This window comes from Ursus americanus, chromosome 7 (genome assembly GCF_024610735.1).
Source record: "Ursus americanus isolate L20-20 chromosome 7, mUrsAme1.1.p, whole genome shotgun sequence".
Lineage (NCBI taxonomy): Eukaryota > Metazoa > Chordata > Mammalia > Carnivora > Ursidae > Ursus > Ursus americanus.
The window spans coordinates 83,667,115-83,692,737 of record NC_142133.1 but is presented as its reverse complement, the minus strand read 5'-3'; the positions used below and the strand labels follow the sequence as shown (position 1 = coordinate 83,692,737).

Genomic DNA, 25,623 nt, shown 5'->3' with positions numbered 1-25,623 from the left:
GACAAGGAGGTGTGCGAGCGGTGATGGAGGTGTGTAAACAGATAAGGGGGTGTGTAAGCGGTGATGGAGGTGTGTGAGCAGAGAAGGAGGCGTGGACAGACTTGGGCGGGGTGTGTGGGGTTACACAGGCGGCTAGCAGATCCTAATTGCTGAATTTGCTTCCTTCTTAGTACAAGCGTGTAGTTCTCCGTACCCCCGGGGTGGTGCTCAGTCTTACAGGACATAGGTCGTCCGCGCAAAGTAGCTGCGCAGTAAAGGGGGTACAGGGGCTCTGTCAGCGTCACGCTCTGTGCGCTGGGACCTAGACTGCCACCCATCCTGCTGGTCCCCCACCCCACCCCACAACACTGGAGAGCTAGGCAGGTTCCACTTTCCGGGAAGTTATTAGGACAATGCGAATAAAGGCCACTGAGTGTATGTATTCAAGCCCATGCAACATTTTTTCACTTTTTTGAGGTAAAATTTATAGACATTCTCCTTTAGATGAGTCATGAGTCTGACAGCTTACACACCTGGGAAACCCTTGTCACATTCGAGACCCAGAGCATTTCTGTCACCACCCCTCCATTACCCCTAATGATTTTTATTTCTTGTTTTCTCCTTTGCTCATTAAAAAATCAGTTAAAGAAAATAAATGAGCTATTCTCCTAGTTCCAAGTTCAAAGCATATAGAAACAACTCACAGTGAATGCTGTCCTTCTAGGTCCCACCAACACCGTTGGATAATTTCTCTTTACAGAGGTATTTTAGGAATCAGGAAGCACACAAGCAAACGTATCCCCGATTCTTCCCTCCTTTTGTACAAACAGCGATGCCGTATACGTAGGGCTCTGAATCTCCCTCTTTCACTTAACGATAGGACCTGAGCGTCATTCTACAGGAGCACAGACATGTCCCGCTCTCCCTCTCCTGTGATGACGTGCTATTCCACGTGAGAACTTCTGTGCTTTAACTGGTCTCCTATTCCTGGAGAGGGGTTTGCTGCAGAGAATAATCTCGTACGTGTCATTTTTAAATGTGTATGAGTACAGCTTGTGGATAAATTCCTAACCGTGTGATTGCTAGATCAGAGCTCTGGTGCATTTGAATTTTTGGTAGAGTGGCCCTCTGGAAAGATAGAAACAATGTCACAGGCAACACAAGGAGTGCGTCACCTGCTGTCCTCACTGACTTAGGAAACCTGGCGGTCTGATAGTGGTAAATGCCGTCTTGGGAGGTTTGACTTCGCTTTTCGTATTATGAGTCAAGGAGAGTCATTATCCGGGCATTTAAAAGTCGTTTGTATTTCTTTTCTGTCTTTTGGTTCTCCTCCTCCTCCTTCTTTTTTGGTTGTCTTTTTCTATCTTAAAAAAAAAAAAGTTTTGGGTTCTTTTTCTTCTTGATATGTATGATGCTTTTGTACTTGTGTTTTCTGTGCATATCTCTGAATATTTCCTTAGAATAAGTTGCCATAAGTGGAATTTGGAACTTTAAAAAGGCTATCTGCACATACATTCTTACGCTGGTCCATGTACTTCCCACTTGAAATGAGCAATCTTCCCCGTGTTTTGGGGAGCATTCCACCCATGGAGTAAGCAAGTGCAGGAGTGAGTGAGGCGGGAGCTCCGCTCCCGGGGCCCCTGCAAGAAACAACAAGGTAGTGGCTCTCTCTGCAGAGGCCAGTCCAGCTGACCGAGAGGAGAGCTGACCCAGGGGGCCGGCGGGACAGGCTCTGTGGTCTTACTCCTTGTGTCTGTCTTCCCCACCGCGAAGCGGGGCGCGGTGCAATGATGGAACGGCTTCACAAAGTTCTCGGGTTGTGATAAGTTAACAGTATCTCAGAACTACAGTGCTTGTAGTTTTTATTACTATGCTTCTTATGAAGGTGGAATTGCTGTCAGTAAATCGTGTCACTTTATTACTGAACTAATTATGAAATTTACACAGTGATAAAACGGAGTTTCCTCTACCTTTTTGTGTGGACGATTTTATGTTTCGCAGTCGGGAAGTAGATGGCTCCCCTACTCTAGGCGGTCACAGATTCACTTCACGGTCCTATTTCACTGATGCTGTTTCAAAGTAATGATGTTTGAGCTCAGCGCGCACGTGGCAGTAAAGTCCTACCTTCGTTAAGTAGCTGCCTTGTTTCAAATTTATCAAACATATGCTCGTGATAGAAAGTTTATGTACCTAGAGTGGTGAGAAAATCATCCCAAATAAAATCATTCAGAGATTGGCACTTATGTTAGTATATTTCCTTTTTTTGTGCTTTTTTTTTTTTTTTGCGTTGTTATAATTGTATTGTTCACATAAATTTGCATCCTACTTCTTAAATTTCATGTCAAATTTCAGTGTCGCCATTTTTCATGCTGTGAGGTCATTTCAGTGCATGCCCAATATCTATGGGTGACGTAAAATCCCACCCTGGGCGGCGTGTTCTAGCGTGGAGTCCTCTGTGGGGTTGGGGCGGGAGAGAGGAGCCTGGACCCTGGACCCTGCCGGTTAACCAGCCCGACTCCCTCTGAACACATCAGTTCCTGGTCCGCGAGTGTTGGGTTCCTGGGGTCTGGCACCACCACTGCCAAAATGAGCAGCTCTGGTTTGGGGTCTTCGCTAAGTGCAGGATGTAGAGAACACAGCAACCCAAGTGTATGTACTTGGATTGAGGAACAGTGGAAGCAGTTATGCAGAAATGTCGGAAGTATCCTTTTTGGGTCGATCTTGAAGAAGGGGATTAGCCATGACGTGAAACATGGAAGAGAAAAAAAACAGGAGACGAGAACAGACACGACTGATTAAAATATTTACACAAAGACAGAGAAAGGATGGGAAAGCAATAAACCACAACATTCGCAGTAGATATTTCTGGGTTGTAGGGTTATAGGCATTGACGTTTCCTGTGTTGCTCCTTTCTGTGTTTTCGGTGTTCCCGGCAAAGAGCGTGTGCTGATTTTCGATGTCAGCACGGTTTTTGTGGCCAGGGCACAGGTGTGCAGCCTCTGGCCGCCTCCCGCAGCTGCCCACGTGCTGACTCGGCGCTCCCGGCCCAGCGGCTGTGGAGAGCTGTGGGCGACCTCAGAAGTCCCGCTCCCAGCCCCCTGCAGGAGAGCTCCCAGGAAGGATGACCTCAGCTCCCGTGGCTTCTCTGTGGCGTGGGGCGGGAGCTGTGCGGCCTCGGAGTTCTCCTGCCCTCTGTCCCCCCTCCCCTGCTTTCCTCTCACCTGGAGGCTTTCCCGCTCAGCCCGGGTTTAGCGGATCACAGCCACTGCTCAGGTGTGCTGTTCCTGACGTCCAGTCGCCAACATCTGTAGCTTCCAGAAGGCTCCTCACTCCAGCAGAGTCGTGAGCGTTGCAGAACCTGGGGGTCTGGGACTTGCCTGGTTTTAGGGCATGGGCAAATGGACTGTGGACTTTTTCATTTTTCAGAAATTATTTTTGTTACAATCATTTTTTCCATGTAAACAGTACTGGACTCCTTGAGAGATTTTTAAAATTTATTATTATTTTTAGCTTTTTTAAAAAAATATTTATTTATTTATTTATTTGAGAGAGAGAGAGACAGACAGAGAGAGACAGAGAGAGAGCAGGGGAAGGGGCAGAGGGAGAAGCAGGCTCCCCGCTCAGCAGGGAGCCCGATGTGGGGCTTGAACCCAAGACCCTGGGATTATGACCTGAGCCAAAGGCAGATGCTTAACCGACTGAGTCTCCCAGGCGCCCCTAGAACTTATTATTTTAAAAATATGTATCACATTCTACTGATTATCGCTCCCGCCATGCTGAGCTTTCTTCTTCTTCTTTTTTTTTTTTTTAAAGATTTTATTTATTCGACAGAGATAGAGACAGCCAGCGAGAGAGGGAACACAGGCAGGGGGAGTGGGAGAGGAAGAAGCAGGCTCCTAGTGGAGGAGTCTGATGTGGGGCTCGATCCCAGATTGCTGGGATCATGCCCTGAGCCGAAGGCAGACGCTTAACCGCTGTGCCACCCAGGCGCCCCTGAGCTTTCTTCTGTATCCATATTTGCGCTGGGTCAGATCACCTGATTGGAACGCTCGGTTCTCAATTGTATAGAGGCTCTCCCATCGATTTTTAGTTCCTGGTGGGTTTTTCCTTGTGTAGTTTCAGCCAGTGTCAGTTTTATTTTGTGACGGTTATTTCTACCAGCGATACTCTTTATGAAATTGTTAGAGGACTAATAGCTCCTGTTCCTGGTGTTGCTGGTGTATGAGTGAGTGTGAGGCATTCCCTTCAGTATTTCGGGATCGCTCTGTTTTTGGAATTGCTCACCAGCCTTGCTCTCTGCGTTTACATACTCTGGCTTGTCCTGCGTCGGCCCCTTCCTCCACGTGCCACCTCGCCGCTCCCTGCAGTCTCTGTGTCCCATCAGGAACCTTCCTGCTGCAGGATGCTCTGCCGGCTGATGGCTCCTGGGATGCACGCCCGTCTGTGGGGAGAACCCGGGTGGGGCTGCTGCCACAGCTGGGGGGTGTCCCGAGCCCACGTCACTGCCCCTGTTCAGGCAGCTGTGGCTGGGCTGAGGGGGGGGGGGCGCCTGCTGAGCTCCCAAGTGCATAGCAGGGCAGGAACCATGCTTCCCATCGGAAGACAGCACTGCAGGCCCTGCAGACTCACTGGGCAGGGGAGGCTGGTGTTTTGCAGATACCCGCTCGCCCCAGCATGGGCTTCCTCAGCAGTGCTCTGACTCCGCCAACCAGGGCACGTCTCCTCGTGGTCCTGGGCCCCAGGCAGTGGGCTCTCCCGCTCCCTTCTGGAGGTGCTCCTGCTTGGACACAGCGTCATGGGGGCTGTTGCGGGGCTCAGAGCCTCCCTCCAGCATCTCGTCTGACAGCTGCAAAAATGATCATATGTAGAGTCTTGCCCTCAACTTCTTCCAACCCACGTTTTTCATTTGAAGCTCCATGGCCTTGGGTTGTGTGAGTTCTGGCAACACCCCTGAGCCTCCTGCCCTTCTGGCACGTTCTCTGGGTGATTCCCTCTGGGTGCAGAGGGTCCCTTTCCGTAAATGCCCTAGAGCAGGGCTTCCGCCCTTTTGGGAGGTCCCGGAACTGGATGGATCTGCAGCCCCAAATCTTCTGTGTCAGTCCCTCCTTCGCATCCTGGAGGAACTCACTTCCTTCACTTCTGGGGCCTGTGAAAGGGCAGCAGGAGCTGCTGATGTGGGGCCTGCTGCTTCCCAGGGGAGAGAGTTCCTCCCGCACGGGCTGCTGGAAGTGGGGGAGGGACACTTGCAACCAGCCTGCTCCCCACCTACTGCCCGACCACCCGCAGGAGCTGGCCGAGCAGGCCCCGTGCTGCGGGTCTCCTGGAGCTGGGCCGGTGCTTCCTCCCCTAGGCTGCTGTGGGCTCGGCCGGCACTTCCCTCGCCCTTTGCCTCTACAGCTAATTGCTCTCCCTCCTCTCCTCCCTGTTCTTTGTTGTTTCTTTCATGCTCTGTTTAAAAGACCACATATTGCATTTCAGCCGAGATAGAAAATTTTGGACAAGAAAAAAATATTATCTGTATGTGTCAGATGAGGTTATTTCAGTGAAATTCATGCTGTGAGGTCCTGGGCATTTGGTGGCACGAGTCCTCCCGTTGGTGGCACAGGAAGACTTGGCCACCTACATCAGTGGTTCTCTAACTTATTCTTTTCCTTGGGAAGCAGGGCAAGTGTAGCAGCGTGGGGGGTGCGGGGACGTTGCGGACCCTCCTGCCCTGCCACCTCCTCTTAGGGTTTTGCCGGGCGTGAAGACCAAGGGGCTCAGAATCCGTCAGCTGTTTAGACGCACAAACTGTTCCTGGCGTTGAGGCCTGGGGGACAGTTCCCCTGGGGTCCTTGGGGAGTGGCCCTACTAGTGACCGGCCCTTTATGGCAAGTCTTGACAGGTGTGCAGTGGGCATGGTATGCCACAGGCCTGCTGTGCCCGTTTCTTTACACACTGGGCTCCGTGCAAGGTCATGGGCCACTGGGGCAGGCATACTCATTTTCGTCTTGGGGACTCCAGGGCCTCGGGTGAGCTGTGGCCCTTGGAAGGCCCTTGATCGGTTGAAAAATACCTTGAAGTTCAGTATCTTGGAATATCTTTGAGATCTGCGGTGGCCCATGCACCGTGCTGAGGGTCCCAAGGGTGCATACGCGTGCCCCCGCGCCAGGCGGTAGAGGGCAGGTCTGGAGCCTCAGTGTGGCCACGGCGAGCTGGGTTCTCTGCAGTCTGCTGACCGCAAGGCTCAGATCCACCCATGCCTCTCCGATCGTGGAGCATGGGAAGCAGCTGGGCTCTCACTGAGATGCAGGTTCAGAGGGAGGGTGAGATGCGGGCATCCATCAGCCAGCAGCGGGCGCCCAGAGGTGCTGTTCCTGCGATGCTGCCGCGGGGCCCGCGCTGCAGGTGGGCGGTGAGCGGCCGTAAGCATCCACACGCCCTTGCCTGGCGGCTCCACCAAGAGCAACTGTGTCCATGTGGGTCAGGCTGCGAGAGAGACGGCCTCTTGGGCTGATGTGCTGTGTGCTGGGGGGTCTCAGGTCAGCCCACGGAGCAGCCCCCCGCCGGGGAACTCGAGCACGAGAAAGCATGTGCAAGCTGATGGATGCCTTTTCTGAAATAACAGAGACAGGCCGGAGGGTCTGCAGAAACCTCCTGCTGTCCTTTGTCCTTTACTGAAATAAGAATACTTGCCACGTTTCTAGCCCGCGAGGCTCTGTGGCAACAGCACAAAGTGGGCTTTGCTGACACAGCCTGCTACGTGCCTCACCTCCGCGTGCAAGGCTCCTCGTCCCCGGACACGCTGCTAAGACAAGATTTAGGGAGGCCCCTGGGCCACTTGTCTTAGAAGCTGGGACTCTCCCGGCACGTGGAGGTGGAGGGTGACCCTACGTCAGTGACAGGCTTTCTGGGCTCTGCAATGTGCACATTACCCTTCGTTAAAAATCGCTGGGGAAGCTGAATTCTGAGTGCTCTTTTTGCCCGGTCTCCTCTTCAAAGGACTGTGTGAGATCTTCATTAAAATTAATAAGAATTACCTGCCTGCTGTGAGCTGCTCCCGTTCTTTCCTTCCTTGTGTGTGTCTGGAGGACAGACGTGTTCTCGCACACTTCTCATTAGTGCGATGGGAGGAGGAGGGGCATTACATCAGCTCCCGGCTCCCTGGGGAGCCTCGGCGGGGGGCTCATCAGACTCAGGGGGATGGGATCTAAGTGTGTCTGGTGCATTTCCAATCAGCTCCTACAACCCAGGGAGGGACATTTGTTTGCTTTTTGCAGAAAGCTTCCTGCCATCTGGAGGAGCAAGAAGACCTTCCTGGAAGCAGGAGGAAGGCAGTAGAGCTCTTGTTCTGATTCGTGTTCCTGTGAGAGCCTCTGGGTTCATAACCACAATACTTTCCTGCCCAAGGGCGACTTCCCAAGAAATGTCTGCAAGTAAAAACAAGTCAGCTACGCAAACTACCTGGAATGGCTATAATGTGTTGACAGTCTCAGGGGATTTGAATGGTTCTCATCTTTTCTTCTCCAACACACCAAGAGGTAGAACGTTCCCACTGGGAGTGACGGCCACCCCAGCCGTGGGTCAGTGTGTAAGGGCTACGTATGGCGGGGGCGAGTGTGCAGGGGGCTGCGGGGAGCTCCTGGGTGCCCTGGCGGTCTGCGCTCAAACCCAGCTCGTGCTTACCAGCTTTACAACCTCAAGTAATGTGAGGATAAAAGGTACGTTTGTACACACGTGTGTGTGTATCGTATGTGTGTGCTTGTATGTGTGTACATGTGAACAGGTGCAGGTATGTTTGCATGCATGTGTGTGCACACGCAGGGGCACGTGTTTATAGCTGTATGTGCATTGGCATGTATGGGTGTGTGCACCCACGAGTGTATACACGTGTACACATGTATGTGTGCACACGAGCGCATAGTGTGTATACACGTGCATACATGTGTGCACACGAGCACATAGCGTGTATACATGCGCGCACATGAGCACATGTGTATGTGTGCACACACGAGTGTACAGCGTGTATACACTGCCCAGCCCCAGCGACCGGCGCCTCTTCTTGGTCTGCTCAATCAGAGCAGGTGTGCCGTGGGGCGGAGCCGTGCAGCAGAGGGGTGGGGTCTCTGGCCGCCCTTCAGGCCCCGCCCTTCCCCACACGGCCCTCCTGTAAGGCTGCTGTGGCGTGTGGCACGACCAGGTCTTCCATGTCTCAGGGCCTGTGGGGCCCGGTGGAAGAGGCCGTTGTTAGAGGAAGAGGGACCGTCTGGGGGTAGGTAAGGCGGGGCTGTCCCAGCTCCCCACTGGCCAAGTGTCCTCAGCCTCCAGCGACACAGCCCCGGGGGTGTTTGTCTTACCACAAGCCTGCAGCCCGCGTTCAGCCGGCTCTTGGAAATGCGGCCTTCCTGCTGTGACTGGCTCTATGCAGAGCGTCCCTGGTGCCAGGAAGACGCCACTGCTCTCAGCCACAGTGCGGGATTTGTGGCGATCCGGGTGACCAGCACTCTGATGCCTCTTTACAGACGAGGACGCTGAGGCTCAGAGCAGGTGGCAACATGTCCAAGGTTGCATGGGCAACGGCCTGGGACTGGGGTATCGTCTGCCTGACTGCGAGTCCGTGCTCTGGGTCACGGAACCACAGTCTTCACTCGAGCACTGTGTGACTTGAGGTGGGTCGCTTGGCCTCTCTGATTTTGTTTCTCTTGTGGGCAGAGAAAGTGTCCTAGTCTGCTAGGGCTGCCGTAACAAGTCCCACAGACGGGGCTGCTTAAACACGGATGTTTATCGTTTTGGGGCTCGGGAGGCTGCTGAGACCAGGGTGCCGAGTGGCCGGCTCCTGGTCAAGCTCAGTGACCGCCTCCGTCACCCTGCTCTGTGAGGCCTCCGGTTGTCCTCAGAACGCCCCAGCCAGGGTCCCACTCTTCTCCAAGGGCAGGAGCTGGGCTCGGCACCTGCTGGAGACAGATGGCACATGGCATTAAGGTTTGGCTGTGCGATTCAGCTGCTCTCAAGTCGTCTCGGGTTATAACTTACTCACACAGCAGGGAGCGTGCTGGACTCCGACGGCAGCCCTCCGCCCATGAAATGGCCCAGTAATCAATCGTTCTGTGCAGGCGGGGAAGGCGTTTTACCTGCTATGCTTCTGAGGACCGGTGTCTTGGTCCAGTGCTCTCCTCCGACTGTGTGCTCGGCCGCAGGAGCTGTCTGGGTGGGAGAAGGGGGGCAGGTCTCCTGCTGAGTTTCTCTCTGCCGGGGCCTCAGGGAGAAGAGCTTCCCTCCTACCTTTCTAGAGTCTTCCTGGCGGACAGCAGACTCTTTGTTCACGTGACAGGTCCACACTCACAGCCAGGGTGTGTACTCGGGCTTTTGAGTGGGAAGGCACATTCCTTTATTCTCCGGGCTCTGGCAACCCTGCCTCTGTCCTGTGGGAATTCGGGGGGGGGGGGGGGCGTGTGTTGGGAACAGTCCTTCCAGCTGGTTCGTGCGGGTGCCAGCCTCTGGGTCTTTCTGGGTCTCTGTCTTCCCATCTGAAGCTAGGGTTTGCTTGGACGGTCTGGGCCAATGCCTCCTGCTCTGGGCACTGTCTCCATCGAGCACCGTATGGACTTGTGCTGTACTCACTCAGTCTGAGTTTCCCCATGAGGACGGGACACAGACTGTCACAGCCGACTGCTGCTGACCGCTGAGTGAAAACAACAGAAGGACCTCGAGGGGACACATGAACATTAGAAAGGCATAAACAGCGAGGTCCTCCTGACCTTTATCCTGCGGTTCCGCCCAACTTCTCCAGCACTCGTGATCCATGCCAGGGCCCCAGGAAGGGGGCACGCTCCAGAGTCAGGGAACAGACAGCTTAGCCGTTTGGAAGAAGGCTTAGGAAAGAGGGCTGCCCTGTAGTGGGCACTCGGGGCCTGGAACAGCACGGAGAGCAGTGTCCGCATCCCAGGAACGTTGATTTTCTGCAGAACGCTGTTTGCAAGCAGCTGGGCAGAGACACTGTAGTCAGCTCTGGGATTCTGACCTCGTCAGTGGGCACGAGCGTTGGGACAAGGGAGGTGACTCGGTCGGCCGGGATGCCACAGCAGAGTGCTACCCCAGGACCGCTGCAACAGCAGACCTGCATTTCTCACGGTGTCGGAGGCTGCAAGTCCGAGATCCGGGTGCCGTCCTGGCCGGGCTCTGCTGAGGAGCTTGTCCCGGACTGGAGATGGCCGTCTTCTCCGGTGCCGGAGAGAGACAGCGAGCTCTGGCGTCTCTCCTGGTGCAAGGGCACCAGTCCCACGCTGGGGCCCCTAGTGACCTCATCGAACCCTGTTCACCTGCCAAGGCCCACCTGCAGCCCCAATCACAGGGGGTCAGGGCTCCAGCACTGGAGGGAGCACCCCTCAGGCCCCTGAGGGAGGTGACGGTAAGCAGGCCATGGGGGGCATTCAGCCTGGGTGGGGGGTCACTCGTCGGAGGACCAGACAGCACAGACTACGCCCAGAGGAAGAGGCCAGCCGGGGTGGGCAGGCTGGAGGCAGCACTGCAGAGAGCACAGCGCTTGCATGTCTGGAGGGCCGTGTCGCGTACTGGAGTAAGCCAGCTCTGCGTCTCTGGCTTGCCGGGTCAGAGCTGCTGGGCGCAAAGGGCAGAGCTGCGTGCCAATCCCTGGATCCGTCTCGAGACAGGCTGAGCCGGGGGCGAGGGCCCCAGAGGCATTCCCGGCCGCGGCTCAGAGGCAGCGGAGGGCTTGGTGGCCCCTGCTCTTCCTTCGGCATGAAGTAGCGCCCCTTCACCCCTGCCCCCTTCACCCCTGCCCCCTTCACCCCTGCCTCCTGTGGCCGCAGCGGTTCCTCCACAGCGGTGAATACTTGGCACGTGTCCCTACCAGCCACACTCAGCAGCGATGGCAGGCTGTCTGGCGCCCGGTTCCCAGGGGCGAGTGTGTGCCCAGCTGCGTGCTAGGCTCGGGGGTCGATTGAAAGCGGTCTGTCCTGGTTCCCTTTCCCTCTGGCTGCTCTGGTGGTTCACCAGTCGGGTTAAAGAGGGCGAGGCTGTTCTGGGGACCCCGGTGGCAGGAGGGGAGACTGGAGCCGGTTCGCAGTGACTCAGGGTGGTCTGGCTGTGGAGGGGGCAGGGCCGGCTCCCACTGGCGAGGGTGCAGATGGGGGGTGCAGATAGCCGGTTCACAGCGCTGCCCCCCATGGACCACTGGACCCAAGCTGGTGCGGTTGGGGTTTTGCAGGGGCTGCCTCCCACCACCGAGGCTTCTCTGCACTGTTCAACCGCTGACCCTGCTCTGGCCAGGGCCTCACGCTTGCCCCTTCCTACCTGTCTCACTGTGCAGCTCCGACCCCGTGGGCGCCCCCTCCTCCAATGCCCTGCAGGGTCCCCCGGGCCTGCCTCTCCTGTGGGGCGACATCACCAGGCCGCCCGTGTGTTCAGTTATCCTGACCTTGCTGGTCTGGGGCCTGTTGTAGACCCAGCCACTGAGGCCCTGCTGAATACTCCTTCTGCAGAGGTCCCCGCAGGAACAGCCTACTCCCTGCTCCTCTCCCCACCCCTGCATGTGCAGGCGCCTCCCCGCTGTCACCGTCACTGGCTCCTAACCCCTTCTCAGATGTGGCATTTCTTCCCCCTCCCTCCCAGACACTGCTCCAGTGCACCTGCCTCCAGCTCTCACCTGTTCCCCCACCGGGTGTCCTCGCCCCTTTCCAGCCCCTCTGCGGTGTCGCCACATGCGTGTCAAGCATGAATCCCGTCTTGTCGTTCTCTTCTAACTCCCCACCTGGAGGTTTGCGTGCACCTCCCCCTCGGATGCCTTCTTCCATCCCCCACTCGCGAGGGCTCCTTACAGTGCCTCTCCTGTTACAATACACCTGTTACAGGTGTCTGATTGCTCCCCATCTCTCCCCGCTGGTCTAAGTCCTGTCGCCCTGTGTCCCCGGCACCACGCACAGCTCACAGTCACGGGATCTGTGGCCCGAGTCGTGTCTGTCACGGCTGGGCCAGCCTGGCCTCGGTCTCCCTGGGGTCCTCTGCCCACTGTGGTGCCAGGAAAGGGGCGCTGGGTCTCAGATCAGCAGGTCACAGCTCTGTCCTGGTCCTGCCACACACCGAGCACTTGACCTGGATGAGCCCTCAGACCCTCGGGGCCTTGTCTGTGCACTGAGTCACTTCTGTAACCAAGGAAGAGAGTGGATGTGAATGTGTTTTGTGAGCAAGTTTGTGGGAGTGTCAGCCATTTCTGTGTGTCACAGGGGTGTGTTTCCATGTTAGCCTGTGTTCTGTCCTCTGACCTCTGTCTATCCTTGATTTAGGGAATATTGCAACGCTCAGGGCTCCTGGCCGGGAAGTCCTCAGTTTTAAGGCGTGAGTTGGTGTCAGAGCAGGATGAAGCCTTATCTGCACAAAACGCGAAGTCCTTCCTGTCCCCTTTCTCCTGCAGAGCTGCTGGCTCTGAATTTCATCTAGTTTCATATTATTAAATTCAATCTGACTGCATGTTTCTTTTACCAAGCGTTCTCTGTGTATTTGATATTTGCTGGCTTGGTTTGCGGTCTGTGGTGGTCACCAGCAGACAAGCAGGAGCGGGTGCCAGGAGTTTAAGAGCACTTTGCTGGAGAAAATGCCCCCGCCAGTGTGATCTGTTCTGTGAACGCGTGAGGACCGCCATTCTCGGTCTTAGTGCACGGGTCAGCAAGGACAGTCCGGTGGGCTCAAGGCGTGAGAACAGTCACTGGGCCAGCCTGCGGTGACGGGCAGCATGGGGGAGGTGAGGAGGCGAGGGGGCAGCACGGGGTGGCGACTCTCCAAGCCGCGCCAAAGGGACTGACGGCTGGTGTGTAACCAGGGCCTGCTGGAGGACTAGCTCCTAGGAAGTGTGTGACCAAGTGTTCCCTGGACCCTCCATTTCCTCCCTCCCCTCTCCTCCAGCTTCCTGTGTGACAGTCTCCCTGCCTCTCCCAGGAGACAAGCCACGGCTCTGTCACTGTGCGCACCTCCGCTGGCGGGTATCCCAGCTCCCGAGAGCAGCCCGTGTGCCCCTGATGGAGCGTGGCCTGCTCGACTTGCTCCCGGGCTGGGATGGCGGACAGACAGCCTCTCCCCGCTGACGTAACCGCACAGCAGGAGGGGCCTCGGCTGGGGTCGGGTTAAGGGACGCGCCGTTGGTCTCCTCCCACGTCCCCTCTGCTCCGAGTGCGTGGGGCTTTTACGGGGGCGTGTCTTCCTCTGGGGAATCTCTCAACAAGTGACCTGTGAAGGACCTTCCGGGGTCAATCACATATGTGACCTGGAACAGATTCAGACAAGAGCTCTGCCCTCTCCGTCCCCTCCCGTGTGTGCGTGTGTGCGTGTGCGCGTGTGTGATGCTGAACGGGAGATATACCGAATTACCTGTGCACCAACCAACTTTGATCTTGTTGTTTTTTCAGGAGACATGGGTGACAAAGGACAGAAGGGCAGTGTGGGTCGCCATGGAAAAATTGGTCCCATTGGTTCTAAAGGTATTTGCGACGCACTTCTTGCCCCATTCCCTCCCAGGCTCGTGGCCCGGGTGCTCTAGGACGGCTGCCGACGAGCCAGTGCTGCCTGCTGGCCGTGCGCCCCCCAGGGTGGGGCGAGCGCTCCCTGTCCCGCAGGATTCACAGGGCACCCCGGCGGAGAACTGGGGCTGGTTACTTAGGCAAGACCTTTCACGGCCACTTCCGTAACCACTTTGATGACACGCTGAGCCCGTTTGAGTAACGGAAGAACGGTGCTCCAGAAACAGTCTGTCCACCTCCAGCTTCAGTGACTTCTTGAATCTGTGGGTGGCTCTCCACGAGAACAGACCCAGGAAGGCCACGGCTGGGGTGAGAGCAGCCCTCGAGTGACAAGACACCTGCCCTTGCCTGGGTCTCTCGTGACCTCGTCTGACTGCACAGCCCTGCAGGGGTGGGCGGGTCGGGAGACGGAGGCCCAGGCAGAGAAGGGTATGCTCCGGGCCATGTGGTCAGCAAACACTCGGGGCCCCTGGTGGTCCTGCGCCTGTGCCGGGTCTCCGGGCCTGAGCTTTCAGTGAGCGATCCTGGGGAGGTCCCCACGCCTCCCCCTGGGTGCTAATGGGGAGGCCAAGGCTGGGGGGGGCGCGGTGCTTGGCAACGCTGCTGAGCCTGTGCGGCAGGGAAGGGGGCGGGGCGGTCTGCCCAAGGCCGGCGCTGGAGTTCTTCTGCCTCATTAACCTGCCGGGGGGCTGAGCTGGGAGGGGGTTCGGGCGGTTTGTTCCCAGGGATGGCCACGCACATCCCCCTGGCCTTGGCTCGTCCCTGGCAGGAAGGGGTCCTCGGCCGGGAGCGTGACGGAGACTGGCCAGCCCAGCGACTCCTGGCGACCCCGTGGGGAGCCCCGCTGGGACGGCCCGCTCGCTGGGGAGCACGTAGATATGCGTGGTATGAAGGGGGAAGGGGCGCTTCACAGAGGCTTTGAGAAATTGTGGTAAAATAGTCATGACATGAAATTTGCCATTTTAACTCTTTTCGAGCGCACAAGTCAGTGGCATTATGTCCATTCGCAGTGTCCAGCAGCACCATTTCCAAAGCGCTTTCGTTCCCCCAAGAGGAGCTCTGTCCTGGTGAGGCGGGGTCTCCTGGTCCCCCTCTCAGCCGTGGTCACCTCTCTTCTAATTCCAGTCTGCACGAATCGGAGTATTCTCGGTCATTCCCGGATGTCTGACTGATTTCACTTGGCGGCCTGTGTTCAAGGTTCATGTCCTTCTTAAGGCTGAATCATTGCTACACCACATTTTATTCACGCATCTGTTGGTAGGGATTTGGGTTGTCGCCCCCTTTTAGCTGCTGTGGGAAACGTAACGCATGTTGGCCTCCGAGTAGGGACGTGTGTGCTCTCGTGTTCTACGTGCACTCCGGGGAGCTGTCGGCGTCTCCCCGAGGGACAGCATGCCCGCAAGCCCCTCCGTTAGCTTGGTTTACGTGATCTGCTTCCCGGGTCCTGGTCAGGCTGAGCTTCCAGTCATCTCCAAGCCCCGAGGCTGCTGAGGGGGTCACAGGGATGGCGTGGACGGGACCGGCAGGCTCTCTCCTCCCCATGGGGACGGGTGCGGTGGATTCCACGGAGAGAGGAGGCGCTGCTGCTTCCCCGTCCCACGCCGGCTGGGACGTTCAGGTCGTCTCGGGGAGGAGAAGGCGCACGCTGCAGGAACGTTCATGTGCCTTTAACAGACTTGTTGTCTAATTTAGAGTAGCCAGAAAGCACGACTGTGTCCAACCCCTTTGTTTCATAAGCTGGGAGGCAGGGGGGCAGGGGGGGCACTGCATGGCGTGTCCTGTCTACATGAGTCTGCGTCTCAGGCCGGGCAGGAGCCCAGGTCCACCCCGGGGCCAGCATCACTGTTTCCCTGCCGTCAGCAGGGCGAGAGCTGGAGTCAGATTTAGTTGTTACTGACTCGGGCTCAGGGTACATGACATGCTATCTGTAGACTATTCCATGACACATCCGGGATTTTTCAGAAGAAGGATTGTCGGGTAATCTCTCAAGTCTCGTGATAGGCATATGTTCCACGTCACATTGACAGAACCTGAAGAATTAATTATCTGTGGAACCCAACTCCCTGTATTCACAGCAAAGAGGGGCCCGCGGGAAACCCTAGGACATTACACATGGAGGAAATAACATTGTGAACCTTGGCAATTTTAAGCTCACGTGACGTGTCCCACCTCTGCTTGACCTTGTTTTGACCTTGTTCTCCTCTTTCAGGTGAAAAAGGAGATTCTGGTGACATGGGACCCCCTGGCCCTAACGGAGAACCAGGTATGGCATACAGGGGGCAAGGGCTTTTAAAGCATATTAAAAATTGTATTCTTGCCCAGTTTTATTGCGAGATAATCGACTACATTACTGTAAAGGTTTAAGGTGTTCAGCACAATGGTTTGATTTACAGATACTGTGACAGGATCGCCACCAGACGTTCAGCTGACATCCTTCTTTCCATGTAGACACAATAAAAAGAAAAGAAAGAAGAGAAAAGGAAAAAAAAATTATCCTTGCGATGAGAACTCCAAGGACTTGCTCTCTTACCAGCTTCCCTGTGTGTCACGCCGAGGGTTAGCTGCGGTCCTCACGTTGTGACTCGCACCCCCGGTGGGCATTTACCTCACGACGGGGGCCTGACTTGCTGGCCCCCTTCCCCCAGCTCCCCGCCCCCGCTGCACATGGACGTGAGATCCTGCAGAGATTGTCCTTCTCTGCGTGACTCGAATCACCAACAATAATGCCTTCCGGGTCCATCCATGCTGTCACAAATGACAGGGTTCCCTGGGGTGCCTGGGCGGCTCTGTCGGTGAAGCGTCTGCCTTCGGCTCAGGCCATGATCTCGGGGTCCTGGGACCGAGTCCTGCATCGGGCTCCCTGCTCAGCGGGGAGTCTCCCTCTCCCTTGGCCTGCCGCTCCCCCTGCTTGTGCTCGCTCTCTCTTGTGCTCTCTCTCAAATGAACAAATACAATCTTAAAACAAAAAACCAACAAATGACAGGGTTTCCTAATTGTTTACAGCTGAATATTACTCCATTGTATACACGTCACAACTCATTAATCTATTCATCGTGGCTGGACACGTAGGTCGGGCAGCTGGTTTTTGTTCCTCTCTGTAACAGTCTTGAAGGGCTTCCATTTCTTACTAGGCTTATAATGTGGAGCAAGCAGGAGGCATCCCACTCTGATTTCAAGCTACACCATAAATCAACAGGAATCGAACCAGGGTGGCACCGGCATAAGAACAGTCCCACAGACCGATGGGGCAGAAGCGAGAGCCTGGAAATAAACCCAGGCACATACGGCCAACTAACATTTAAGAAGGGAGCCAAGAACACTCAGTGGAGAGAAGACGGTCTCTTCCATAAAGGCGCTGGGAAAACAGGACTGTCACACGGAAAACAACGAAACTAGACCCCCACCTTACATTGCTCACAAAAATCAACTAGAAATGGACTAAAGAACTAAATGTAGGACCTGAGACCCATGCAACTCCTGGAAGAAAACAGGAGTGAATCGCCCTGATGTGGGTCTTGGTCGTGCGTTTTTGGATATGACGCCCTGAAGCACAAGCAACAAAATGAAAAGTAAGCGGGCGGGACCACCTCAAACTGAAAAGGCTTCTGCACAACAAAGGAAACCACCAATGAAGTGAAAACACACTGGCAAACCGAACATTTGATGACGGGTTGATCCTAAACGTATAAGGAGCCCATACGGCTCAATAGCAAAACAGACAACCTAATTAAATACGGGCAGCGTACCCGGATAGACACTTTTCTAAGGAAGACATACGAAAGGTCAACAGGTACATGAAAGGACGCTCAACATCTCCAGTCATCAGGGAAATGCAAATCGAAACCACAATGAGATGTCACCTCACAGCTGTCAGAATGGCTGCTGTCAAAAGACAGGAGCTAACAGGTGTCGGTGAGGATGCCGAGAAAGGGGAGCCCTTGTGCACGGTTGGTGGGAATGCAAGCTGGCGAAGCCACTCTGGAAAACAGTGTGGAGGGTCCTCAAAACGTTAAAAATAGAACTAGCATGTGATCCAGCGACCCCACTTCTGGGAATACATCCAAAGGAAACAAAACACTCACTCAGACAGGTGTCTGCACCCCTATGGCCATAGCAGCACTATTGGAATAACCAAGACATGGGGAAAATTGCACTTGAGAAAAACGTGTAAATCATGAAATAAACTGCAGAGGTGTGGAAAACGGAGTACCTATGACCGGCCCACTCTCTCCTTGTCTGTCACCCCCTCTTGTAGACTGTGTCAGTATTTGATTTCCCTCTACCTGAATATTGTCACGTCCTTCCAGGGACTACAAGGATGGGCTCCCATACACCTGTCCCCAAGCACATTTCTAAGCACCTCCCCCTTCCTCTGACCATCGACTTCTCGGGGAAGCACGTCCGTACTTTCTCACTCCAGAGCTCCTTGTAGCTCCCTGCAGCCTGAAGCCCGAGAAGGTCACCGGGGACCCTGGCTGCTCAGTGGACGTGGCCAGGCTTCCTGGTGCTGATGACAGTGGCCTCCCTGCCCGCTGTCCCGCGGTCATGGCCCCCTCTCCATGGAGCTCGTCTGCTGCCTCTCCTCCTCCGTACGGCTCCCCCAGCAGCGTGCCCACCTTGGGGGCCCCTGCAGTCTGGCCCTATCCGTCCCCTTGCCTCGCGCATGTCCACCATGTCCTGCTGCCCATGGTGGTCCAGCCACCCCTCGGCTCATGTGGTGTGTCCCACATGGGTGTTGTCCTCTGTGTCCTGTTGGCAGTTTCTCTGCCCACCTGACTGTCCTCTGTCCCACACTGTTCCATGCTGTCCCTGCTGTCCTTCACAGTCCCAGGCCATCTGCACAGCTGTCCTGTGTCTTGCCCCTGCACCAGCCCCTCGTTCAGGCTCTCATGACCTCTCCGTGAGCTTGTCGTCAGGCCCTGGGGGGTACAGGTGGAGGGATCTTGGAGCGAACGGTGGTTGGGTCCTGACCGTCCCTTCCTGACAGCCGTATCTGCGAGCACGTTCCGGCATCCACTTGCTGAATCAGCTTGTCTTTCCCTCTCTCTCACACATACTGTGTCTCCATTTGCTGTAATTCATTCTGCTTGTGACATTCAGACAGTAGCCCCCGAGAAAGCTCGGAGCTTGGAAACTGGGGAAGAAAGAGATGTCTGCGTAGAAAGCCCTTGTCTGAAGGGCTCTGTCAGTACTGCGGAGAGGAGGAGGAATGGCCAATGGGCATCAAATTGGCCGCGTGCGGTCACGGGACGGACAGCAGTGCCTCTCGTGGCCACCTTGGACATGGCCAGTCCCGTGGGGAGGAGGACCTGGTGGCATGTGGGGCTGGCCTGGAGGCCAAGGGACTCTTTGAAAGGACACGGAGGAAAAAGCCCACGACTTGTCACTGCGGAGAGCAATCCAGGAAGCCTGGACAGCCTCAGGGGGTGTGGACGTGACACTGGTCTCAGAGGCACTCCCGCTGCAGAACCACCCCCTGGCCCCTGAGCATCGCTGGGGCCGCCGAGTGTGGATGGGATGTGCGCGTAGAAGTGAGGGTGTTCTGGACTCTGAGTGGTGGAGGAGGGCGGAGATTCTGGAAGACGGGCCCAGGCTTCCACAGGGGCTGCTCAATCCGGAGGTGCGGCTGGAGCTCAGCGCCGTGGGCTTTGCGGGGAGAGAGGCGGGTCCTGCGTGTGGGCTGTCGGTAGGGCCAGTGCAGGGCGGACGTGCTCCTGTCCTGGGGGAGGCGATGGGCTGGCAGTGGCCGGGTCCCCCGCTGCGGTGGGGAGGGGGTGTCGACAAGTGCAGCTCCTCACGGGAGGCAGCTCGGGGCCCCGGAAGCACCAGGACCCCTGACAGCGCTGCGTGAGGGACCCTCATGCCCTGGGGGCCCCACCGTCCACGGATGTTCTGGCTTCTCCACGTCAGCACGTCGCTGCCCTGAGCCCCGTCGTCCTCCAAGCTGCTGCACGACCCCACCTTCCACCTGTCTCCCCGCACCTGCCCTCTTCCTTCCCACCCACCCAGAGCCCTATTTTAGAACAGGTCAGTCCTGACGCCGCCCTGCTGACGTCTTTCTGCTTCTCCTGGCCTTTGGGATGAAGCCCGGGATCGCTGTCCGGGCCTCGAAGGCCTCCGGGGTCCGCGTGCGGAGCAGCTTTCTGTCTGGGTGGGGGCACAGTCCGGGGTTGCGTCTTCTAACGCGGGGCGCGGTCTCCGCAGGCATCCCGTGCGAGTGCAGCCAGCTGAGGAAGGCCATCGGCGAGATGGACAACCAGGTCACCCAGCTGACGACGGAGCTCAAATTCATAAAAAATGGTATGTTCTCAGTGTTCCCCTGCTTCCCCCCACCCGCTAGACGAGGGGCTCCGCCGGCTAGTCCGCCCGCTGTCCGTGGGTCTCGCGTGTGCGCCCCGCACCGAGCGTGTTTACAGAAACGCGAGTGCTCACTTTCCAGCACTGCCCCCCCCCCGCAGCTGTCGCCGGCGTGCGCGAGACAGACAGCAAGATCTACCTGCTGGTGAAGGAGGAGAAGAGGTACGTGGACGCACAGCTGTCCTGCCAGGGCCGCGGGGGCACGCTGGGCATGCCCAAGGACGAGGCCGCCAACGGCCTGATGGCCGCCTACATCGCGCAGGCCGGCCTGGCCCGCGTCTTCATCGGCATCAACGACCTGGAGAGGGAGGGCACGTTCGTGTACTCGGACCGCTCCCCCATGCAGACCTTCAACAAGTGGCGCAGCGGCGAGCCCAACAACGCCTACGACGAGGAGGACTGCGTGGAGATGGTGGCCTCGGGCGGCTGGAACGACGTGGCCTGCCACGTCACCATGCACTTCCTGTGCGAGTTTGACAAGGAGCACGTGTGAACGGTGGCCCCGGGGCGACCGGCCCCCGCACCTCGAGGCGGGCGCTGCGGGGGAGAGACTGCGTGTCCGGGCGTGGTTGCGAGAAGTACCGCGTCTCAGCGCGCGTCTGGTAACCATGGGCTCGTTACGGACTTGCTACTCTGAACCGCTCTCGCCTTTGCCCAACTATGCAATAAAAGCTTGAGCTATGCCGCAGTTGAGTACAGACAATGGTCGTGGGGTCTTCGGTTACTGTCTTCCTGCTAATTTCTGCGTGCAGAACCCACTTTGGCCAATGTTCCTGTAAATTACATTCAAATGTATGTTCCTTTTCACTGTTATTTAGGTAGGGACCATTCTGCTTGCGGAAGTGCAGGTTTCGGGAGAAGGAAACCGAAGTTCTGCGCGGCTGACGTGGGCACGTGCCGTGTCCTCGCGGTGTCTTATCCCTGTGGGCGCTGTCGGCGAGTGACAGTTCCTGCGGATCAGGACTTTCCTTGGGGTTCATAAGTGACAAGCAGTGGTGTTGTGGGCGGGGTGGGGCTCCTCATCCCCGGGGGCCTCTCCACGGGGCAGCTTTCTGCACGGCGGCCGCAGCCTCAGAGCCGCGAGCAAGACCTGATCTGGGAAGTGGTGCACTGTCCCCTCACAAGGGCGCTCTGTTCATGAGGGGTGACCCACCAGGGCCCGTGCGCGCTCGGGAGGGGATGTCACCGGGTGTGGACACCGGGAGGCAAGTCTGGAAGCTGCCGCCACGTCACCTGTGATTCTTCTCCTTTTCGTGCATCAGATTCTCTAGTAAAAACCAAACTTCTTCATGTTTCAAAGAATACAACACATAGGCACATATAAAAGAAATCCAGCCGGGGTTGTGGGGGCAGGAAGGGGGTTGTTGGGGGCAGTTCTTCAGAGGCCACACATGTTGCTCGTGTCTTGTGAGTGAGGCCCTGGCTGCCCGATGTTCCGGAACATGGTTTTAAGGGTGTTTGTGTAGCCGACTGCCGTGGACGACAATAGTGTCTCTGCCTGGGTCACCCCTCTGGACAAAAGGGCAAGTCCGCTTAGAGCCTCCGAGAGCAATGGGCAGGCACAGTCACCGTCCAGCAGGGGGAGGGGCAGCATGCTTCCCGCCTACTCCAGAGGGCTTGGGTTCCCTGAGTTTGAACCCACTTGCTGTACATGTGCGCGTGAGCGCGCGCACACACACACACACACACACACACACACACACACACACAGAGTTCCCTCTTCCTCTTCATGTGCCCTGTGGGGACTGGAGCTCAGGATGGGCAGGATGCCAGCTCTGGCTGTAACTGTGGGTGCTAGGGGGATGAAGCAGCAGACCCCTGCTGGAGCCCCAACGGCTGCCCACGGGGGCAGGAAGATGTGGGGCAGCCCGGCACTCCCCATCCATGCCTCGGGGCCCGCCTTTCACCGAACCGATGCCTCCCTCGTGCCCAGGGGCAGGTCCAGTCCGTGGGGGCCTGCGGCTGTGGTTGGGCAGTGCCCGGCAGGGAGGGCCCCGAGCTGAGCGGGCACAGCCTCACGGCATTGCCCTGCCCTTGCAATGACCTTCCAGCACCCCGCACAGAGCCCCTGCTCTTTTGGTGTCAGGGAGGGTCAGAGGCGTGCACCTGCCTTCCCGAGGGCTCTTCTGGCTCCTGTGCAGTCCTGGGGGAGCCCTGGCCCCCTGGGGGTCTCCCTTCCCTCACTTGGAGGCGAGGGGGGTAGAAGGGCAACACCATTGTGCTCTCCTGTCCCCCCAGCTCTGAGAGGGGGGAGGGAGCTCCTCCGGGCCAGCCCCTCCTGTCGCCTCCTGCTGTCAGCTGTCCCCTGAGCAGACACAGCGCCTTTGTGCCGGCTTGCGCTCCTGTCCGGGACTAGGGTTGTTCGAAAGCAAATCTGATGGGGGATCAACAACTAGGCACCAGGTCAGACCATTGCCGCTTATTTAATTCCCCGACCACGCAAGAAGGGGCCTGTTGTTCAGAGCGCACAGTCTGATCCGCAAGGCAGGGGTGAGGCGGCCTGCTTGGGGAGAGAGCCGGGCTCATGGGGTGCCGCACCGAGGCGTGACCGCGGAGCTGGCGCGCTTGATTTCTTCGGAGCGCTGCGGCGGAAGCGTGGGCAGAGCCGGAGGCGCGGAGCCGGGCTGCCCCCCCTCCCCCGCCGGGGCCGCGGACGCGCGGGTCCACACTGCCATCTAGCGGCGGGAGGAGGACGCGCGTCTGCAGCAAGGACGTGGGGAGTCGGTGTGTCGCAGATGCTGAAGGATTCTTGAGGATGGGGGTGTGTGCGGTGTGCGCGTGCGTGTGCATGTGCGTGTGGGGGAGGGGTGCGGGGAGCAGTTAGAGGCAGGGGGAGAGATACTGCAGAACAAAGGACAGGCAGGCAGGGAGGGAAAGAAGGAGGGGCTCTGGCTCCCAGACCCAGGTGTGCGTGCCCTTCAGAAAACCCTCAGCCTTGTGATTCCTCCTCCTCCTCGGCGTGGCGGCCATCGAGAGCCACAGACAAAAGCCAGGCAGGGGCAGAACCCGTGCTGCTGGGTGGCAGAGGAAGAGAAGCTCTAGGAAGGGGATGTGATTAATCTCCAGTCTCAGTGTCCCCGTCCAAAGCTTGGTCCAGGCCAGATAGGGAAGAGGACACAGGGGTGTTTCTGCCGGGCAGGCTCGGGTCCTTGACAGGTGTCGAGACTGTGCATCATTCTTCTCCCCAGGGCAGCACTGTGTCCTGTTCCTGCCTCACTCAGACTTGAGCAATGGCTCTCGCTGTCTGCCCGTGCTGGCTGGCTACCTCTGGGGACTGTTTGGACAGTGTGCCCACCTTGCTTCCTTGGGGGACTTGGTGGCAGGTGAGGACCGAGGGACAGTCACCAGGCACAACCCACTTAATCCAGCATATCCGAACCAAGGGTGGGAGGTATTTATTAGCCGTAAGCAAGAAAATCTGAGTCTGACTAATTTAAGCAGAACGGAGATTTGTTGAAAGGTTTTTGGGAGTTCACAGGAATTTTGAAAAGACTGGAGAGCCACTGGGGGCCATGTGGAAGGGAACAGAGCCCATAAATCATGCTGCAGATGGGCCTGCTGGGTCCCTCGGCTGCTGCCAGCTGCCGCCGCTCTTGCCATATAAGCTGGCTTGTAGCCACTGCGTTGGTTCCTCGCTGGCTCACTTCCAGAGTCTGGAGGGGCAGGTCTGTTTGGGTACGTAGTGTTCTGGGGTCATTTTGTGCATCTGCACAGGTTGTGCACTGCACAAATCCAGAGGCACCATTTCAGAGAACTACCACACATGGGGGCTGGTGTGTGTCTGTGCCCGAGCTGTAAAGGAGGCTGGGAAAGCACACAGATTTCAGTGTCTCTGGTGGGAGGAGTACTGCTTTCCAAGGACGAGCATATACTGAACATACTGTACCAGTTAGTCTTTGCTGTGTAATGACCCACCCAAAGCTTAGTGATGTCAAACAGTAACCATGTTTTTACCCATTGATTCTAGGGGTCAGCAATTCGGGCTGGGACCAGCTGGGCGGTTCTTCTGGTCAGGGCTGGGCTCATGTGTCTCCTGACAGCTGCTGGAGGGGTGGGGGTGGCTGGTCTGGGACGCCTCGGCTGGGAGGCTGTGATTCTCATCCTCAAGTGACCAGCCTGAGTGTGTTCACAACGTGGCAGTTCCAAAAAGCAAGAGTGGGCACACAAGGGCTCCTGAGGCCTAAGCATGGAGGAGGAACATGGCTCTGTCGCCTTCTATGGCTAAGTAAGTCCTACGGCGAGTCCAGGTTCAAGGGGCCACCGTGTGGTGTGAGAAGCAAGGGGATGTGGGGGACTGTGGCCACGTGTGCAATCTGCCACCCACAGGAAAAATGAGTACAGAGGTCCATCCTGGCAGGACGGTGGGAGAAGGACGGACATTGCAGGTGGTCAGCCCGGGGTTTGGCGTGTATTGAACAGGAGGGAGCAGCACCTGAGAGGACCGGCAAACTGCGGGCTGGATCCATTCCTTTCCTCTGTCCCTGCAGGTGCAGCAGGAGGTTGGATCTGTCCCTTTCTCTCTGTCCTTGCAGGTGCGGCAGGAGGCTGGATCTGTCCCTTTCTCTCTGTCCCTGCAGGTGCGGCAGGCACTGTGAGCCGGGGCGGGTCCTGCAGCTCACACATCTCATCAGGGAGGAGGTTGGGGCACAAGGTGCGTTGCAAAGGCAGAAGTTTCTAGCATTGCCTTGGGGCCCAGATTCAACGGGCTGCTCCTGGCGGTGGTGTCCTGGCGTGCCTGTCAGGCCATGCTGGTGGGGCCGTACCAGCCCGGCGACCCCGAGGGGCATCCCACCTGCTTTCATCCACTGGCACAGATGGCACGGAGGCAGCACGTGATGCGGGGTGAGCCCGTGTCTCCAGTCTCCGTTCTCGCTGCCTCTGGGCCACCCTCATCCCAAGCGGTTCTCACCCGTCACCCCCCCAGCAGCCTCCCTTGCCGGGATCAGCCATCCACTGTGTGTAACAAAAGACCCTGCACTTCAGCAGCTCATACGTACCTTCTTGCACGGTTTCTGTGGCTCGGGAACGTGGGAGCTGCTGAGCTAGCTGGGTCGTTCTGGCCCTGGGCTTCTCTTTGGGCTGCAGTCAAGGTGCTCGCGGGCGGCTCTCAACTCCAGCCTCTGGGTAACGGATCTGCTGTCGCCCCCTCCCATGGCCCTGACAGGCTCCTCTCTGGCTCGGGGCTGCTGCTCCGGGACCACCACTCTGCTCACTCTCGTTTTCCTCCTCCCTCGGCAGAGCCGTCTGGAAGCATGTGCACAATGGTGGAAGGGCTCTGTTTCCGCACTGCCGCTGGTGGCATCAAGCATGTGAAATTTAGTGAGACAGGACGTAAATTTTAAATTTCATTTAACTTTTATTAAATTAATTTAAATTTTATTTTTATTATTTTTTAAATTTATTTGAGAGAGAGAGTGCGAGAGAGAGAGCAGAAGCAAGGAGATTGGCAGCAGGAGAGGGAGAAGCAGACTCCTCGCTGAGCAGGGAGGCCGGCATGGGGCTCGAACCCAGGACCCTGGGATCATGACCTGAGCAGAAGGCAGACGATTCACCGACTGAGCCACCCAGGTGCCCCTTAACTTACATTTTACATATGATTTTAAGTAGCTAGTGGCTGGACGGTGCGGCTTGCAGAAACTTGTTCTCCAGGTGTGGCCCCGACCTGCTGCCCTGTGTTGCCTTGCGTTAGAGGTCCGGACGCCCAGCCCCTCTCAGATCTGCAGTTGGAACCCACGTGGCCGCAGGCTATCCCGTGGCTCTGAGGCACATCAGACTTGGG

At 57.1% G+C, this 25,623-nt stretch overlaps 1 protein-coding gene and 1 long non-coding RNA gene across 9 annotated transcripts in view; one reads left to right on the top strand and one right to left on the bottom strand.

Annotated features, from left to right (window-relative positions):
- The window catches only part of COLEC11 (collectin subfamily member 11), a 37,313-nt gene extending 16,766 nt beyond the window's left edge, over positions 1 to 20,547 (top strand). For 5 of the 8 annotated variants that reach the window (XM_087863892.1, XM_045788909.2, XM_087863893.1 and 2 more), the window contains 4 exons: positions 13,377 to 13,448; positions 15,697 to 15,750; positions 19,692 to 19,787; positions 19,946 to 20,547. In XM_087863892.1, the coding sequence (XP_087720018.1) occupies positions 13,377 to 13,448; positions 15,697 to 15,750; positions 19,692 to 19,787; positions 19,946 to 20,337 (614 nt within the window). In that variant the 3' untranslated portion in view covers positions 20,338 to 20,547. Of the gene's footprint in view, positions 1 to 7,125; positions 7,500 to 9,425; positions 10,367 to 13,376; positions 13,449 to 15,696; positions 15,751 to 19,691; positions 19,788 to 19,945 lie in introns of those variants that run through there. The other 3 variants (XM_087863890.1, XM_087863895.1, XM_087863894.1) reach the window with 3 other exon arrangements.
- LOC148109738 (uncharacterized) lies at positions 2,233 to 9,407 on the bottom strand. The gene is made up of 2 exons (XR_015725372.1): positions 8,316 to 9,407; positions 2,233 to 2,699 (listed from the first exon to the last, which is right to left on the bottom strand). It is a non-coding gene; the product is annotated as an uncharacterized LOC148109738 (long non-coding RNA).
- Positions 20,548 to 25,623: the final 5,076 nt, after the last annotated feature.